Here is an 18,095-nt window from a genome sequence, read left to right on the forward strand (position 1 = left end):
CAGAATGTTCTCTGGAAATTGTATTAGTCAATTTGGTATTCACATAAATTTTAATTCCGCTTTTTGTGTGGCCTTATATTGTAAGATTTTAGTGGAGAAAATAGCTAAAGGTTTATGATTGCAATCAAACACTTCAGGAATAGAGATCAGTAGATTATATTTATTTCTAACATATAGTCCCATAGCACCAGGCTTGTACTTCCTCCTGAAAATATCCTTAAGTATCCAGAGTAAGAGGCAGAATTTTAAGTTCCCTGCTTGTCTGGCCTTTTGAATAAATATATTTAGATTTATCATTTTCATATATTTAACTGTACAAGGTAGAAGTAATTAAAATCTTGTCATACTTGCCAAGATGTCCCTGGGACCCACTTCTGAGGATAGACCTCAATCCGTATCTCTCTCTGTCAATGTCTAGTGGTGTGAGGCCTGCTCTTTCACCCAGATCTACAGGCCATGCAATAAATGGTTCAAATCTTTTGGTGATGGTTTTCAACTCATAGACTTGTCCTTCATATCATCTTCCAGTGGTACTTTCTTCCTTGCCAGAGTAATAAACATTTGCCACCAAAACTAACATGTTTTCTCTGCCTCGTGCCTTCATGCACAATGCTTGTGAAATAGCTAAAGATACAGGGAGAATAAATACACCATCCATATGTAGCGCAAGAAATTTCCCATAGGAAATTTGCTTTGCATTCTGTTTTCTGAGTGAATTTGTCTTCTGTAGGTGTGACCAAGTCTTAAGTTCTTAAGTTGCTAACCTTGTATGTTCTGTACTAGGAGTATTGAAAAGTCCTGATTTCAGTTGTCAAGTTGCTGACCTTGTCCATTCCCGACTTTCTTTACATATTGCTTCATTCAGTCTCATCACATTAAGTTACTGGTCTAGTCACAGCCTATCTTCTGATCTCATGTTTGCTGACCTGGAATGCTCTTGCTTAAGATTATAATCTTTACTAGAACTTGTTCCTGCCTCACAGCCATTATCCTTCCATGGATAGGTTTTCCATGAATGTGTGGTACTAGCATATGGAAGGAACTGTTATAGAAACATCCATCAATACACCCTATCCTGTTCCTGCTCAGATATATCTAGTCTAGATTCCTTTCCAGCAGCACCCAACAGGTTTGCCATAACAACTTCTTGATGCCTGAGTGATGCCTTTTGAAGAAGGTTGAAGAGTCATGCCTTTTGAAGAATAATACTTTCAAAGTTTCTAATATATCTACATTCTTGTCCTATTATCGAGTTTAAGATATTTTCTATGCATAGGATTTACTTTGGATATATGAAACTTTGATGGATTGGTCCTTTTGTACAATAGCTGGAGTCATCCATATGGTATCTCAAGTTCACTCTTACTTCAGCAAGATAAGTAAAGGTGCTATCCTTTCATTACACAATTTGTTTTTCCAAGGCAAAAATATTCTTTGAACCTTGATTATTTTTGCTGAAGGTGGTATCAGCGTTGCTGAAGGTGGTATCAGCGTTGCTGAAGGTGGTATCAGCGTTTTATGCCTATCATTACTTTTATTTATTTCTCTTGTTTTTTTTCTGATACGCTGATCAGAGGGGACTGGCTTTGCACTTGAATGTATCTCAACAAAAACTGCAGCAAGAGACAAGGATCTTCTACAACCTTTCAATGGTAGGGCATTGAATTTATGTCCATTGACCTTAAAGAAAAAACACAAGGGAGCTGAGCCAAGCTACAGAAATTCCATTGATTGATTGATTGATTTACTTCTATATTTCCATTTTACTGTAGACATACAATATGGCAATATGGTCTGAACCTACAAGCTTGTTATATATTAATTTGTGATTTTGTTATTTTTATTAAAGTTAATTCTAGCAGGACTATGTGTCTGTGTGCTGTAGTTGATTACTATTACGGTTTTGTTGATTATAATCAACATGATTTCATTAGGTCCAGTGCAGGACTGCATACCAATAACTGATTAAAACATTATTATTATTATGTTATGGTTTTATAAAATGTTTTGTCTTATAGTCTTGTTTCTTCACATTAATTCTCAGATCTATCATATAACCATCTGATCAGCTTGTGCTTTATTGCTTTTTTCATTATGAACTGCAGTTCCAAGGCTGCTAATACATAGCCAGCTTATAGAAAAAAAAACTCCTTTTAAGTGAAATGTGTGTATTTGCATGTAAGTATAATTACTATAATTTCTTTGTAAATGCGAAATTCCTAAGCGCTGGGTACAGAGAATGGGGTATACAATGACAAAGATTTGTGATAAGATTCAAAAATATAACAGATTAAACAGATCTAGTACAGGAGGAAAAGAGCCCTGCTCCAAAGAGCTTACAGTCTACAGGTAACATAAAAACTCGGTTGACAGAGGTTTTAAAATGTTTTGTGGAGACGAACAAAATGTATTGGGAAGGGTTTTTCGAGTGTCTGTTATATTTATTTTTATTATTATTATTTTTTTATTTTATATTTTTTCCAGTGTGTGAAGGCTTTAGTCTATTATGATGTACACTCTTGTAGAATGGATACTGGTAACGAGAAGGGAGACACTGCCCTACACATAGCAGCCCGCTGGGGCTACCAAGGGATTATAGAAGTGCTTCTGCAGAATGGAGCCAGGACTGACTTAGAGAACAGGAGGAAGGAGACGCCACTGCATTGTGCATTAAACTCCAAGGTAACCAGTCTAAATGAGTACTGCTCTCTCTCTTTACTCTTCTGTCTTCCCTGCCTTTGCATGAGTTGTATCTTCTTTGTAGGGATCATATAGAATATACTGTTAAAGACCGTGTTAATTTATTTCCTTAGATTTTATCATTGATGGAAAATGTCCATGTTATAACAGTGCGGAAGCAGAGTGTATCAGAGGTAAGTAACTGGTGGGGGGTTTTCAGTGCTAGAAAATAAATGCATCTTTTATAATTAGAAATAACATTCCTGCCTTTGTCTTGTCAATATTAAGTCCCCAAACAGATCTCCTCCACTTTCTAATGACAAGGACTCTTCTCAGTCCAGTCAGTCCTCATTGTCCACTGAAAACCATAAAGATGATGTGAAAAGCAAGTTTAAAGAGGTAAAAAGGGAATGTATTATGGTTTGGTTGGTATACACTATTCTTAGGTCATATGTTTTGTGGACAATTATGTAAGTTTAAGCATATTTATATCACTCTTTGAGATTCAGAATTTTATTTTCTATGATTTCTTATGAAAGGCAAGTTTTTATGATTGACTTTTTTTCCCCTCAGTATTCTACCTCTCTTCTTCATGGAGTCTGTAAAAACATTCCCATAAGTCTTCAGGTATAGGCTCCTATAAAGCTGTACTACACTTTGATTGGTGTTAGAGTGAAAACACTTTTTTTGTTTGTGTTCTTCTTTTATACTTTTCCAATAGGTGAGGTTTCCTGAGGCTGCATCTTTTCATTCACATGGATTTACCTTTTCAGGTGTACATCTTACAGTCTTTTCCCCGCTATAATATTCTTGCCTGCTGCAGTGCCTCTCCTCAATCTTGCAGCTTGATTATTGATATAAACTGAATTGTGAATGTCCATTCATACTGTTATATTGTTATTATTATTATCGGTTATTTGTAGAGCGCCAACAGATTCCACAGCGCTATAGTATTGTTCTTCTTGTTTGAAAATGTCCAGGAAGTACTTATCAGTCAGTGACAATAAGCGAGAAGTAAACCGTTTATTCTGTTCTATTAATTGAAAACATATTTTAATTTACATTTTTCAGGCAAAAAAATAATATTCCATCATATTCTATCATATTCTATCACTTTTTTTTTTTTTTTTTAGTATAATGCCCCTAATGAAAGGTAAAAAAAAATGACAAGCAAAAGAGAAAAAAAAATCCCCTGATTATATTATATTAATAGGCCATGTAAATTAGTTAATTCCTGAATTAGAGTGGATTTAAAAAAAAAAAAATCAAATTCTGTATCACAACATCATGTCTTATTATCTTATATAGGTGGAAAAACTTTTAAGGGCTGTTTCGGATGGGGATCTGGAAATGGTAGGTTGATTTTTTTTTATTTTTTTCACCTGTGGGTGTTTGCTTAAAGGGACAGTCAACACCAAAAGTATTGTTGTTTAAATAGATAGATAATACCTATATTTACCATTCCCCAGTTTTGCATAACCAACACAGTTATATTAATATACTTTTTACCTCTATGATTACCTTGTATCTAAGCTTCTGCAGACTGCCTCCTTATCGCAGATCTTTTTTGCCAGACTTAGATTTTAGCCAATCAGTGCTGACTTAAAGGGACACTAAACCCATTTTTTTTCTTTCATGATTCAGATAGAGCATGCAATTTTAAGCAACTTTCTAATTTACTCCTTTTATCAATTTTTCTTTGTTCTCTTGCTATCTTTATTTAAAAAGCAGGAATGTGATGCATAGGAGCCGGCCCATTTTTGGTTGAGAACCTGGGTTATGCTTGCTTATTGGTGGGTAAATGTAAGCCTCCAATAAGCAAGCACTATCCATGGTGCTGAACCTAAAATGGGCTGGCTGCTAAGATTTACATTCCTGCTTTTAAAGATAGCAAGAGAACGAAGAAAAATTGATAATAGGAGTAAATTAGAAAGTTGCTTAAAATGTCATGCTCTATCTGAATCATGAAAGAAAGAAAAAAATTGGGTTCAGTCTCCCTTTAAGTAACTCTACGGAAGTGAGCACACCTATCTATATGGCACACATGAACAAATGGTACATGTTATCTATTCACAGCAAGACAGTGAGATAAGAGATACCTTTACAAACATAAAAGCAAAAAAAAAGTAGTTTTAGTGATGTAGCTAGATTTGCTCTTTGAAACCACAGCCCATCAAAGTAGGCTTGGCTTGCGGACAGATCAGATTTTGTGAGCTTATCACTTAAATGCTTCCCTTTCTTATATCTCTGTCTGTACAATACGTAGAAAGAACAATTGAAAATTAACATTTTAGAATTTTATCTCTTCTACCTCCCAGTGTGGGTGTAATTTCTTCTGCTGGCTGTGTTTACATAGTTTATCAATAGCCGATACCTAGGTATATAAACTTTCAGTATAGCTATAAATACTACGGGCTAAATCAGCTATTTCAAATGCCAATATAAAGGCTAAGAAGCTATTTGTAAACAATTTAATACACTCCAATTTGTAAAATGGATAATTGGGAACAATTCAAGAAGAGAAAGATTTTGGGTAAACTGTCTCTTTAAGCTCTTAAGCAGATGATAGTGCAGGCTAGGTGTGCCTTCATATGTCTCATTTACAGCCATAATGTTGTCCTGCTGTTCAGATATTCTATACATTTTGTAATCTGAATTCTGTGCCCTCTAGGTTCGCTATCTCTTGGAATGGGTGGATGATGAATTGGAAGAAGAAGCAGATGATTCTCCAATTGTAAAGGAGTTCTGTCATCCATTGTGCCAGTGTCGAAAGTGTGGTCCAGCACAGAAGGTCTAGTTTACTTTAGTGGCTTAGTTGGCATTTTGCAGCTATAGAGATGTCTTGTAATAAATTATATTAAGAAGATATAGACAAGTTTATTTAAAAAAAATATGTAGGGACTTTACTATCACTTTAACCAATACAATTTATTTCCTATGGCATGGAGAGTCCACGATTCATTCCAATTACTAGTGAGCTATTCACTCCTGGCCAGCAGGAGAAGGCAAAGAGCACCCCAGCAGAGCTGTTAAGTATCACTTAACCCCCAGTCATTCTCTTTGCCTTGATCACGGAAGGATGGCGAAGGTGTCTGAAGATTTTAATCCTTTTAATGGGTACTTTTCCCTGCAAGCAAGGATTGAGGCAATGCTGTGTCCATGTCAATCTCTTTAGTAAGAGTAATGGTGGCTATTAGCTATTGGAAGAAGGCAAGGTAGTCCTTGCTTACCTTCCAACAATTATGCTAACCCCTCTTTGGAAAACCAGGATTGGTTACTCTCCAGGTCCCTCTCCGAAGTCGTCTGAGTCTGTCAAACTGGAGAAATGGTGCCTGCCCTGCAGTTGAAGCTCTTGGGTCCATGTCAGGAGGAAGATTTACTGGCTGACCTTGGGCTGCTGAGAAAGCTGCAAGATCGGTAAGTCCCTGAATCCCTTATCCCTCGATGGCTTGTGGTCTAAGTGAAGGGGGGCTTAAGGCTAACGGGGGACTTTTGCCACTTTTGCTCTGAAAATACCTCAGTGGGGACAGGCATAATTGTGAAAGGTATTATGAAGCTTTTGGGTTATAGCTTCTTCATGCCTGTTAGTTTACTTTGCTCCTCTATTTAAAGCTATTACTGATATAAGTGCAGTAAGCTTGGGAAGACCCGATGGGGGTGTAACAGGGTTTGTCCTAGGCCCACAATTACCCTTGTGGATCTTTACCCCAGCTACCTCCATGTGCTCTGCAGGCCGATCCTGAGTCTCCACTACCTGGGAGTTGGGGTACATGACTGTGGCAGTGCCTCCACCTGACTGGGCATCCAGGGCAAGGATGGTTTTCCCAGACAGGAACATAATAAATAACTCCAACACACACCATAATAAAGTTATGAACATGTATTAAAGGATTATGGCAAATAAAAGTAAGGAAAGTAATACAGTGGCTAACTAACACACCAACTCTCTCTAACCAGGCCCAGCACCCTCCCAAACCACAGGCGAACCCACCGTCAGGATTCACCCTAATGGCTTATGGGTACCAGTTGGTGCACAGAAATGTTGGGGCCCTTTAAGGTAATCCAGATGCATTTAAACAGTTACAATTCATAGGAAGCTGCAATCCACAGGAAGAGCTGTTTATAAGTGTCTGTGATGGACAGAATGCCCTGTCAGTATGACAAGGGGAGAGGATACTCCTTATCACTAAACAGGATTCAGCTGCACAGGCTGAAGGGAAACTCCAGGGTCTGCCAGCCATTTACTGTGTCTGGATCCTGCTCCACAGCTCTCTCACAGGGTCAGACTGAAGCTGACAGCATACACTAAATCAGCAGCTCAGAGGAATGCTATTACTTTACACAGGATGGAGTCTCTTTGCAGCTCCTCTCACTACGGTTCTACGGTTTTTCCTTTGGCTCGACAAGTTATTACAGTGAGGTTTGTTTGGCATATAGATGAATGTTCTATTAGCTTTGCCTCTAAAGACAGTCCTTGTCCTCCTGTCTAGAGACGTTTTGTCTTTGGCTCTCTCTGGTCTCAGAGTTCATTCTGCTGGAGTGCAGTGTTGTTCCTCGAGAGATCGAGTGTGTTGGAATCAGATAGATATCCTATTCCTATCTCAGTGTTGAGGCTCTGTTTTATTGATAGATTTGATCCATCAGAGTACGGTCTGAATTGTTTGGTTTTAGTTGGGCTACATCATCTCAGTGGTTTATGGCAACCACCTTGGAAGTCCTAGTAAATCCTTGTGGATGAATCGGATCCTTCAGACGTTGGGTCTCTTTTCTGTATGTCTTCTGCTTTTTTTTCTGGGCAGACAGACTTTTACCCCAGGGGTCTGGGTCTTTGTCTTAAGATTTTCCTCTGGGAAATTGGTTTGTGGAAGCTATGGTTCCTTGTTTAAGATTCCCAGATGCAGATCCTGAACAGGGATTTAACGTCTCAGTGGTTTCTTCAAACGATTTTGTTCGAACAGGTCCTGGCTTTTATGTTTCTGTTTACCTAAGCTTGACTTTGCATGGTATATGTGGCGTTGTGGTTAGTTCCTTCGCTCCTGAAGCAGTAGGTTGTAGTTTTGAAACCAGTTAAAGCTCCTGCTCTCTCACCTGCGTTGTGCATCTAGTGATAGCTAGCATTCCTAAGCATGAATTGTTTGTGGGGATGTTATTCTTCTTCGCCATGGGAGTTTTTGCTGAGGATTGACTTTCTGTTTCTGGGTCTTTTTATCCTCCCATATCTGGTGTCTCTGCCTCTGCCTGCGGTGAGGTTATTTGTTTCATCTTAGCTAGATTAATCTTTTGAATAGGATTATCTTGTTGTTTCTAACTTGTAGTTCTTACAGTGCCACTGACACAGTGGATATCCTTGGAAACGTGCAACTGAGAGACCAGTATTCAAATACTTAGTTGTCCTGGTCTTTCGTATATGTTTATTCCTATTCTGTACTTTCTGCAGGAGGGCCTGGAGAAGGGTTTGTCAGTCAGTACTCTGAAGGGTCAGATTTCTGTACTGTCTATCCTTTTGCTAAAACGTCTGACAGATTTGCCAGATGTCCAATCTTTGGTTCAGGCTCTGGTTAGGATAGGGCCTGTGTTTAAACCTTTAGATTAAGTCTTGAGCCCGGAAGGGATCACGACTTGAAAGTGTGCACTTTTACAGCACTTCCGTCCCTGAGTTAAATGAGTAATAAACTCACAGTTTGGACCAAAGGATTCTAATCAGAACAATTAAAACATAACTTTTATTTCAACAATGGTTATATAAAATCATTGTGTGTGTGTGTGCACTTTAAAAACACATAGGAACTTGATTGGGAATACTAGTTACTTTTAGGTTAAGTAACCTAATTGTGAGAATATTAAAGGCGCCTCATTAGGGTTCCACTAAAATACTGTGGATAATGTGGGCAAAAATTACTAGCGGTTAAATCAGTAGATGTTGAGGTTTTGCTTTGACACTTGTTTTCTTGTCTACAATCAGTACAGTAGAATGGATATTGGATTGTAATAATATACACTGTCACACAATATTTAAAGGAACTTTATTATATAGTCTCTCACCACAGAGAATACCCTGTGTCTGTGGTAGACTGTAATCAGTCAAATTGGTTCATATGGTAAATATGTATTTAACAATATATAAAACCTGCTTTTGATAGTCCAGCATCCCATTAATGATTCTGTGTGTACAAACAAACATGAGCCAAAGTAATCATTTTTAAATTGACTTGTTCAAGACACTTGAATCTGGCCTGGTTTTGGCTTTCGGTACGATAAGATAGCTATAGTTTTATTTGGGTAATTTGTCTGTGATAATTTGTGGCTGTGCCGTTTATAGTGGGTTTGTTCAAAAATCACTATCCCTGATAATCTTAACCTACTGGGCCAGTCTGAGTAACGTCTTATTATATCATACAATACTGGAAGTTTTTATTGTATTGTATTAATAGTATAGATTCACTTGTTGGCTTGAGGTTAGGGGCGTATAAGACATGCACAGTATTAATTTGGAGTTAGACTGTAAATATCGCTTGGCCCCAAAAAAACAAATAGCTGTTAGATTAGAATAATTATCGTTAAAGACATCTAAGTACCGCTATATTAGGATTTTCAGTGCTTAAGATTACAGGCAGGTATATAGTGTCTGTCACCTATCTAAACAATTTTTGTATCACAGTTTGTAACTCTACGCTTTGTAGCAGGATTTATTTAAATAAATATTACCATTACAACTAGCTTACAACATAAGTCTGGATAACGCCTTATTTTGGCATATGGTGCTTACAGACATCTGAATAGCGCATTAATTTATCTTTTAGTACTTGAGATAAAAGGCTGATATACAGTCTCTGTTGCCTTGTTTAAATAATTAGTGTGTTAAGATTTCTGGTTATACGCTTTTTTACAGGTTTATTTCAAGTAAATGTTCCCATTACACACTGGTTTGCAAAGCGAGTCTGGATAACGCCTTATTTTGGCACGTAGTACTTGGAGTTATACCAGTGTTACATTTATAGGGATAGTTCTGTTATTTGCTACCCCCGGCAACCGCATCTAGCGTGTAACAGAGTTACCGTGATAACTCAGAACACAAATGCCGATATACCTTGGCCTAAATTAAGTAACTAGGTTAGGTTTACCAAATTCTATATTCATAACAAAATGCATTAATCCCACGAGTTCCTATGCCATTTAAAAACGGCAAATTAGGGTATTATTACACTATACCCCTCCCTGACATGTTTCGCTGATACTATCTCGGCTTTTTCAAAGGTGACGCGCGCCGGCGTCTGTTTTTTTTTTTTATATGCAATGAGTGGAAGCGATTGGTCCAGACATGTTATAAGCTAGGTGTAATGGTAATATTTATTTAAAAAAATCCTGCTACAAAGCGTAGAGTTACAAACTGTGATACATTAATTATTTAGATAGGTGACAGACACTATATACCTGTCTGCAACCTTAAGTACTGAAAATCCAAATATAGCGGTACTCAGATGTCTTTAACGATAATTATTCTAATCTAGCAGCCACTGGTATATCTCCAAGTACTACGTGCCAAAATAAGGCGTTATCCAGACTCTCTTTGCAAACCAGTGTGTAATGGGAACATTTACTTGAAATAAACCTGTAAAAAAGCGTATAACCAGAAATCTTAACACACTAATTATTTAAACAAGGCAACAGAGACTGTATATCAGCCTTTTATCTCAAGTACTGAAAGATAAATTAATGCGCTATTCAGATGTCTGTAAGCACCATATGCCAAAATAAGGCGTTATCCAGACTTATGTTGTAAGCTAGTTGTAATGGTAATATTTATTTAAATAAATCCTTCTACAAAGCGTAGAGTTACAAACTGTGATACAAAAATTGTTTAGATAGGTGACAGACACTATATACCTGCCTGTAATCTTAAGCACTGAAAATCCTAATATAGCGGTACTTAGATGTCTTTAACGATAATTATTCTAATCTAACAGCTATTTGTTTTTTTGGGGCCAAGCGATATTTACAGTCTAACTCCAAATTAATACTGTGCATGTCTTATACGCCCCTAACCTCAAGCCAACAAGTGAATCTATACTATTAATACAATACAATAAAAACTTCCAGTATTGTATGATATAATAAGACGTTACTCAGACTGGCCCAGTAGGTTAAGATTATCAGGGATAGTGATTTTTTAACAAACCCACTATAAACGGCACAGCCACAAATTATCACAGACAAATTACCCAAATAAAACTATAGCTATCTTATCGTACCGAAAGCCAAAACCAGGCCAGATTCAAGTGTCTTGAACAAGTCAATTTAAAAATGATTACTTTGGCTCATGTTTGTTTGTACACACAGAATCATTAATGGGATGCTGGACTATCAAAAGCAGGTTTTATATATTGTTAAATACATATTTACCATATGAACCAATTTGACTGATTACAGTCTACCACAGACACAGGGTATTCTCTGTGGTGAGAGACTATATAATAAAGTTCCTTTAAATATTGTGTGACAGTGTATATTATTACAATCCAATATCCATTCTACAGTACTGATTGTAGACAAGAAAACAAGTGTCAAAGCAAAACCTCAACATCTACTGATTCAACCGATAGTCTTTTTTACCCACATTATCCACAGTATTTTAGAGGAACCCTAATGAGGCGCCTTTAATATTCTCACAATTAGGTTAATCAAGTTCCTATGTGTTTTTAAAGTGCACACACACACACACAATGATTTTGTGGCTCAAGACTTAATCTAAAAGTTGTCCTTGTGCACAAGCACCCCTGCTCACAATAGAGATATACACACACACACACACACACACACACACACACACATATATATATATATATATATATATATATATATATATATATATATATATATATATATATATATATATATATACACATACAAATATATCTAACCAATTTAATTGAGCACCCCTCATGCATCAATAATATTGTAGTGCTAGTGCCACCCTCCTCTTCAACGTACTGTGTTTAAACCTGTTGCTCCTCCATGGAACCTTAATCCTGTTCTTAGGGGTTTGCAGCAGGCTCCATTTGAGCCGATGCATGCGGTTGATATTAAATTGTTATCTTGGAAAGTTTTGTTTCTTATTGCTATTTCTTCTGCTTGCAGGGTTTCCGAACTTTTCGGCTCTGCAGTGTGATTCCCCTTTCCTTATTTTTCATGCTGCTAAGGTGGTACTCCATACTAAGCTGGGATTTTTTTTCCCAAGGTAGTGCTGGATCGCAATATTAATCAGGAAATTGTTGTTCCTTCTCTTTGTCCAGAAGGAATGTATTTTGCATAACTTGGATGTTGTGCGTGCTCTAAAGTTTTTCCTTCAAGCAACTCAGGATTTCGTCAGAATTCTGCCCTGTTTGTTGTTTTCTCTGGTAAGTGTAGGGGTCAGAAGGCCACTTCTACCACTCTTTCTCTATGGTTGAGAAGTGTTATCCATTTAGCTTATGAGACAGCTGGACAACAGTCTCCTGAGAGAATTACGGCTCATTCCACTAGAGCTGTCTCCCTCTTCCCAGGCTTTCAAAAATGAAGCTTCTGTGGAACAAATTTGCAAGGGGACCACATGGTCCTCTATACCTACTTCTTTCAAATTCTACAAATTTGACACTTTTGCCTGGGCTGAGGCTTTCTTTGGCCTTCTTTAAGCGGTGGTGCCTTCGGTTTAGGTCCACCTGTCTTGTTCTCCCTCCCTTTCATTCTGTGTCCTCTAGCTTGGGTGTTGGTTCCTGCTAGTAACTTGAATGAATCGTGGACTCTCCATGCCATAGGAAAGAAAACAAAATTTATGCTTACCTGATGAATTTCTTTCTTTCCAGACATGGAGAGTCCATGACCCGCCCTTGTTTAATTTCAGACGTCAGTTTTTTTTTTGTTTTTTTTACAAACCTCAGGCACCTCTATGCCCTTGTGTTATCTTCTTTTTCCTTACTCTTCGGTCGAATGACTGGGGGTTATGGGTAAGGGAAGTGATACTTAACAGTTCTGCTGGGGTACTCTTTGCCTCCTCCTGCTGGCCAGGAGTGAATATCTTGTAATTGGAATGAATCGTGGACTCTACATGCATGGAAATAAATAAAGGGCAGGCTGTATATTGAGTTTATTTAAACTAGTATCCATAACATTTTTAAAAAGTATACGAAATTCTGTCTGCAGATAAAACATTGCATTATCGCTAAATGCAAAACAACGTCTAGGGGCCCCAAACATTCACACACTCGCTCAATCAGCATACATATATACAAACAAGCAGAAAAAGACACCCAAGGCGTCCCAAGGGGGGACTTCAGTCATCAACTGTCCAGAGTTAGTAGCAGAAGCCAGGCATGTTAGTCCATGATGAAATAGAAACCAGAAGCTTGGGATGCTAAGCCGCAAACATTTAAGCAGTCACTTGAACAAACATATTCTGCTTTAAGCACCTCAATCATATACATATACCCAGCTTATCACTTATGCTTGAACTGAAACGTCAGAGCCACATATGTATTAGAATGAGTTCATCACTGGAACGTGTGTGTAAATACAAGCAGTATTCAATCTCCTGGAAAGTGTATCAACGCTGCCCCTGCTAACAACACACATGTGGCGTTTCTCAAGAAAAGACGGAGTTCCGAAACACGCATCAGAGTTATACTGATGTCATCAGCTAGAGCCAGAGACCCCACTCGTGTGTTAGCAGCGACAGCATTGATGCACTTTCCAGATGAATGTATGGTACGGGCGGCGGATTGGGAGTTCAAAATTATTATACCCCAGGGCTGCTGAGGTGTATTGATACATCTATCATCCACGTCTGTCTTCATAAGCCTGAAGTTGATGCTTTGAACCGCAAGTATATGGGGGTTACATATACACTGGGACAGTACCTGGAGCCATGTTACTTATAGAAGTGGCCGTATAAAGAGTGTATAGTGCGACATATGCATAGTATTTACACACACGTTCCAGTGATGAACTCATTCTAATACATATGTGGCTCTGACGTTTCAGTTCAAGCATAAGTGATAAGCTGGGTATATGTATATGATTTGGGTGCTTAAAGCAGAATACATTTGTTCAAGTGACTGCTTAAATGTTTGCGACTTAGCATCCCAAGCTTCTGGTTTCTATTTCATCATGGACTAACATGCCTGGCTTCTGCTACTAACTCTGGACAGTTGATGATTGAGGTCTCCCCTTGGGACGCCTTGGGGGTCTTTTTCTGCTTGTTTGTTTGGGGCCCCTAGTCATTGTTTTGTATTTAGACATATGACATATCCTGTATATGGATAAATAAATATTGAGATTAATGTACCTTGACTAATATTTCATATTATTGTGCTTTTTTTTATATGGTTTTGGGTGTTGATGCCACCCTATCCCGTGCACTTTTGAGTACATACTGTTATAGATAGTGCTGTCACTGTTGAATTATTGCTTTATCTCTGTATTAGAGATCTCTGGATTTTAACATTCAGTATTTTAAGAACAACAGTATTTAAAAAGAGCTAAATTGTATAAAGACATATGTGGGAGAGCATCGTAAGTGTAGGTATTCTTGTTCAAGGTACTGAAGCTATTAGTTAGGTTAAAACTCCTGTAAATCCACAGTCAAACATCAAATTGAAAAAAATCCACCATGCTTAACTTAATTGAAAATGGTTAAAGGAAGTTAACTGTCACGCATCGCTATAAAGCTTTATATAGTAAATCCAAAATTAGTGTGAGTTTGTAATCAATTTTATAACATCATTATTAAAAAAAAAACATTTTAAAGTACCTTTAACACCGCTCGGTTCTATCTCCGTAACTCTGCCCGGCTATTAAAATTTATTTTGTTTTGTAATGACGAATCAGTTGAAATCCATTTTGATTGGTCCCCCACTGGCATACCAACTGACTAATTTTACGCACACCAAACTTAATGCGCATGCGTGTGTCATGAGACACGCATGCGCATTCTCTGGAAGGATTGACGATAGACGTCCCTGCAGTGCAAATTATCGATCGCATCAAGAATTTGATCCGATAATTTGTAAAGCAGTAATCGTAGCGAATTGTGGATTTCTTTAGGCTATCAAAAGCAATGATAGCAAAGCTGAAATCTCAGGCAAATATGAAACCTTTTAGAAAATTTTAAATACGTGTAGAAGCGTTGTGCTGCTGAAAATGCATTTGTATGTTAATTTCATGTAGAATGGGTGGTTTTGAAACCAGCTGGCAGTATATATCATTACACTTTTGACAGCATCTTGCTGAAGGTATTTCAGGTCATTTTGGCAGGTGGAAAAAGAACCTGATAGACATTGTCATTTTTGAGACAGAAAGTGGTAGCTGACGGTAAAATAGTAAAAGTTAGTAATCCATTCAGTGTAATTCCTATAAACAGACAACTAAAGAGGACTGGTAGGGGAGTTCATTGTGTAGATGCGCCTGTTGCAATGCTATAGAGAGCTAACCTTAGAATTAGCAGTTGTAACGTAAGTTATATGAGCATGCTGTAAAGCTGTCTATTCTATAAAAAAAGCTAAAGCTACATCCTAGCTACCTATCAGCAGCATTGAAGGCAGACTGCTGCTTGCTCCTCCTAAGTCCTAAATGTCCGTAGTAACTTTTACTTGTTGTCAGTCTCACTCTGTCACCTCACCCCGGTCCCCAAGTCTGTCAGTGGTTGGGATTGGAATGCCTTCAATGCCGCTCCTGACGGTGACCCGTTGTGCCTGGCTGTCAGTCATTCCAATTCCACCCATTGACTACTGACTTGGGGACCGGGTGAGGGGACAGTCAGAGTAAGACCGACAACAAGTACAAGTTACTAAGGACATTTAGGACTTAGGACGAGTGAGCGGCAATCTGCCTTCAATGCAGCTGATGGGTAGCTAGGATTTAGCTTTAGGAGTGAGCGGAGGTCTTCTTTCCTTCAATGCCTGCAGCTTAAAGTATTGATAATTTTTCTGCGCGTGCGCAAAAGAATATGCCTCACGAGAACGCGCATGAATGTACACGTATGAGTGGGTGGGACCGGTCTTATGTGTAAAGGAGAGAAATCAGGAAATGATCTGGTGGGCGGAGGAAGCATGGCAAAAAGGTATGCTATTTAGGATATAAATTACTAATAGACTTTTTTTTTTTTTTTTTTTTTAAAGTTAGTGACTGTACTTATCTAATGAACATTAATGGATGGCATTAACGTTGAGGCTCTAAATTTACTTTCACTTTAAACATGTAGTAGAAGTTTCACTCCCAGAACACCCCCATTCTTTTGCAGAAAAGGATACAGCCAAAGCTTGAAGCATACACATATAGTGCTTGATTCTCATTTGCTCACCAGATGTATCCTTGTTGGGAGTGGCAAACGAGCACAACTTTGATTGTATTTAAACTTTTTTTTCATTATTATTATTTTTATTAAGATACAGAGCAAATTTACATCATAGGTACATAGAACAGATAAGTACAATCAGTGAGTAATACAAACTGATGATGAAGGTAGTCTGATATCACTAGAAGGGTGAACCTTGATGACATTCTAATGTACTTACATTTAAAGCAAAGTATCCCCATACAAATATCAGCTATAGCTATAAAAGAAAGGGTATTTTCCCAATGTTGGACTGTGGCCTGCCTTGAACCACTCACTGCATGAATCAGATGATATTTGGGAAAAGCTTGGGGGAAGAAAGAAAGGGCCACTCTTGGACTCTTTAAAAAAATATATTAGGGGAGGTTTCTTGAAACAGTGAAAATATAAAGCACAATTGTATGCACTAGCAACTAATATGGCATAGAAACCTTTCACACATATAAAAATAGAATAAAAATTATACTAAACTCTGCATAGCAATAACTATATTTAGAAGCTAAGCAGCTACTGATAAATCTGGAAAGCTGTTTTGGAGAGTTATAAAAATAAAAGAGCCTGGAAGTCTGATGGAAATGTATAAATCGGCAATACAATGGTAATTGCAGTATAAGTAAAATTTAGTTTTCAGATGAAAATTAGGAAAAAGAATATAGTATACTAAAACCTTAGAGCAGTGATTTTTAACCTTTTTTTTTGCCGTGGCACACTTTTTTTACATTAAAAAATCCTGTGGCACACCACCATCCCAAAATTTTGAAAAAATCACACATTGTAGCCTAATACAGCATATACATATACACATACACACAAACACACACATTCTGTATGTATTGTGCTGTTATGCCATGCCTCCTACAAACTACCCCTGCACTGGGAGTAAAAAACAAGCAAAGTTTAAACAATATGTCACACTGTTGTCAGTCTGCCGTGGCACACCTGAGGATCTCTCACGGCACACTGGTTGAAAACCACTGCCTTAGAGAACATGACATAACTGAGGACTCTGAGTGTAGTATCTACTATATCTATAAAAAAAAGTCCCAAACCTGGTCAGTCCTTTAATTTCAAGCTTAGAAGCTATCAAGAATCATTAACTAAGGAAAGAGCTAAGAAAAATGTTAAATACAGCATTGGTGCAAATTCTCTAGTCTTGAATAATATTTAACAAAAATCCGCACTCTGCACCACAAAGAAGCAATCCAGGTTGTTAAAACAATTAAAAACGTGTTTGATCTTTTTAGCCCTCACAGTGTGTACTATTATTTCATTATGATACATTAAACAATGCTAATTATGTTTTAACAACCTGTATTGCTTCTTTGTGGTGCAGAGTGCAGATTTTTGTTGGTTACTTTGTATCTATTTTGAGTGATGGTGGAACAGTCATTTCCGACACAGGCTCTGCATCAGTGAAAGCATACTTAACTGGACTACATGTGGCTTGTGCAGCAGCGCGAAGAATGCTGTGGTGTTGTAGCAACGCTCATGAGGTCCCGGAGCGCTTACCTAGAGATTGTGTGTCTTGAATAATATTTATAGTGGAGAACAGTAGCAATGTTGATACACTGAGCAGAGCCAAAAGTGCAAAGAGGGATATATTGCAGACATTAATAATATAAACAGTTCCCCTAATATGTATCCTGTGTATAAAGAATCAGCCAATTCCTGATCTGATAGGGCAAAAACAGGACGCAATTCTGGTGTTTCAGGCTGATAAAACTGATACGGCTAATGGTCCCTATATGTCACCCCAGAGGGAAGATGGAGTGTTTGAGTGCATCTCTCCTATTATATGCTGCAGTTGCTTTGTAATCGTAAAATGATTATTGTACCGAGAGCCTATCTCTTCTGTGCTGGTTAATCTCTTAACCACACATTCATCTATTGCAACAGAAGAACCTGCAGGGTAGCCAAGTAGATTGGTGGAAGTGTCCACTACAAGCTTCTTTGAGAATGTCTCATAATGATGAGGTTGATCCATCCATGTTAGCTTAGTGGACTTGGGAGCCTGCACAACACCATCCTGTAGACGTAACGATTGCTGGGGTCC

At 37.9% G+C, this 18,095-nt stretch overlaps 1 protein-coding gene across 1 annotated transcript in view; it reads left to right on the forward strand.

Moving 5' to 3' along the window:
• Window positions 1–18,095, forward strand: part of ANKRD27 (ankyrin repeat domain 27) — a 393,642-nt gene that overhangs the window by 273,335 nt on the left and 102,212 nt on the right. The window contains exons 18-22 of the mRNA XM_053701675.1: window positions 2,485–2,682; window positions 2,814–2,873; window positions 2,968–3,078; window positions 3,988–4,032; window positions 5,351–5,470. Coding sequence (XP_053557650.1) covers window positions 2,485–2,682; window positions 2,814–2,873; window positions 2,968–3,078; window positions 3,988–4,032; window positions 5,351–5,470 — 534 coding nt within the window. The remainder of the gene's footprint in view (window positions 1–2,484; window positions 2,683–2,813; window positions 2,874–2,967; window positions 3,079–3,987; window positions 4,033–5,350; window positions 5,471–18,095) is intronic.

This window comes from Bombina bombina, chromosome 1 (assembly GCF_027579735.1).
Source record: "Bombina bombina isolate aBomBom1 chromosome 1, aBomBom1.pri, whole genome shotgun sequence".
NCBI lineage: Eukaryota > Metazoa > Chordata > Amphibia > Anura > Bombinatoridae > Bombina > Bombina bombina.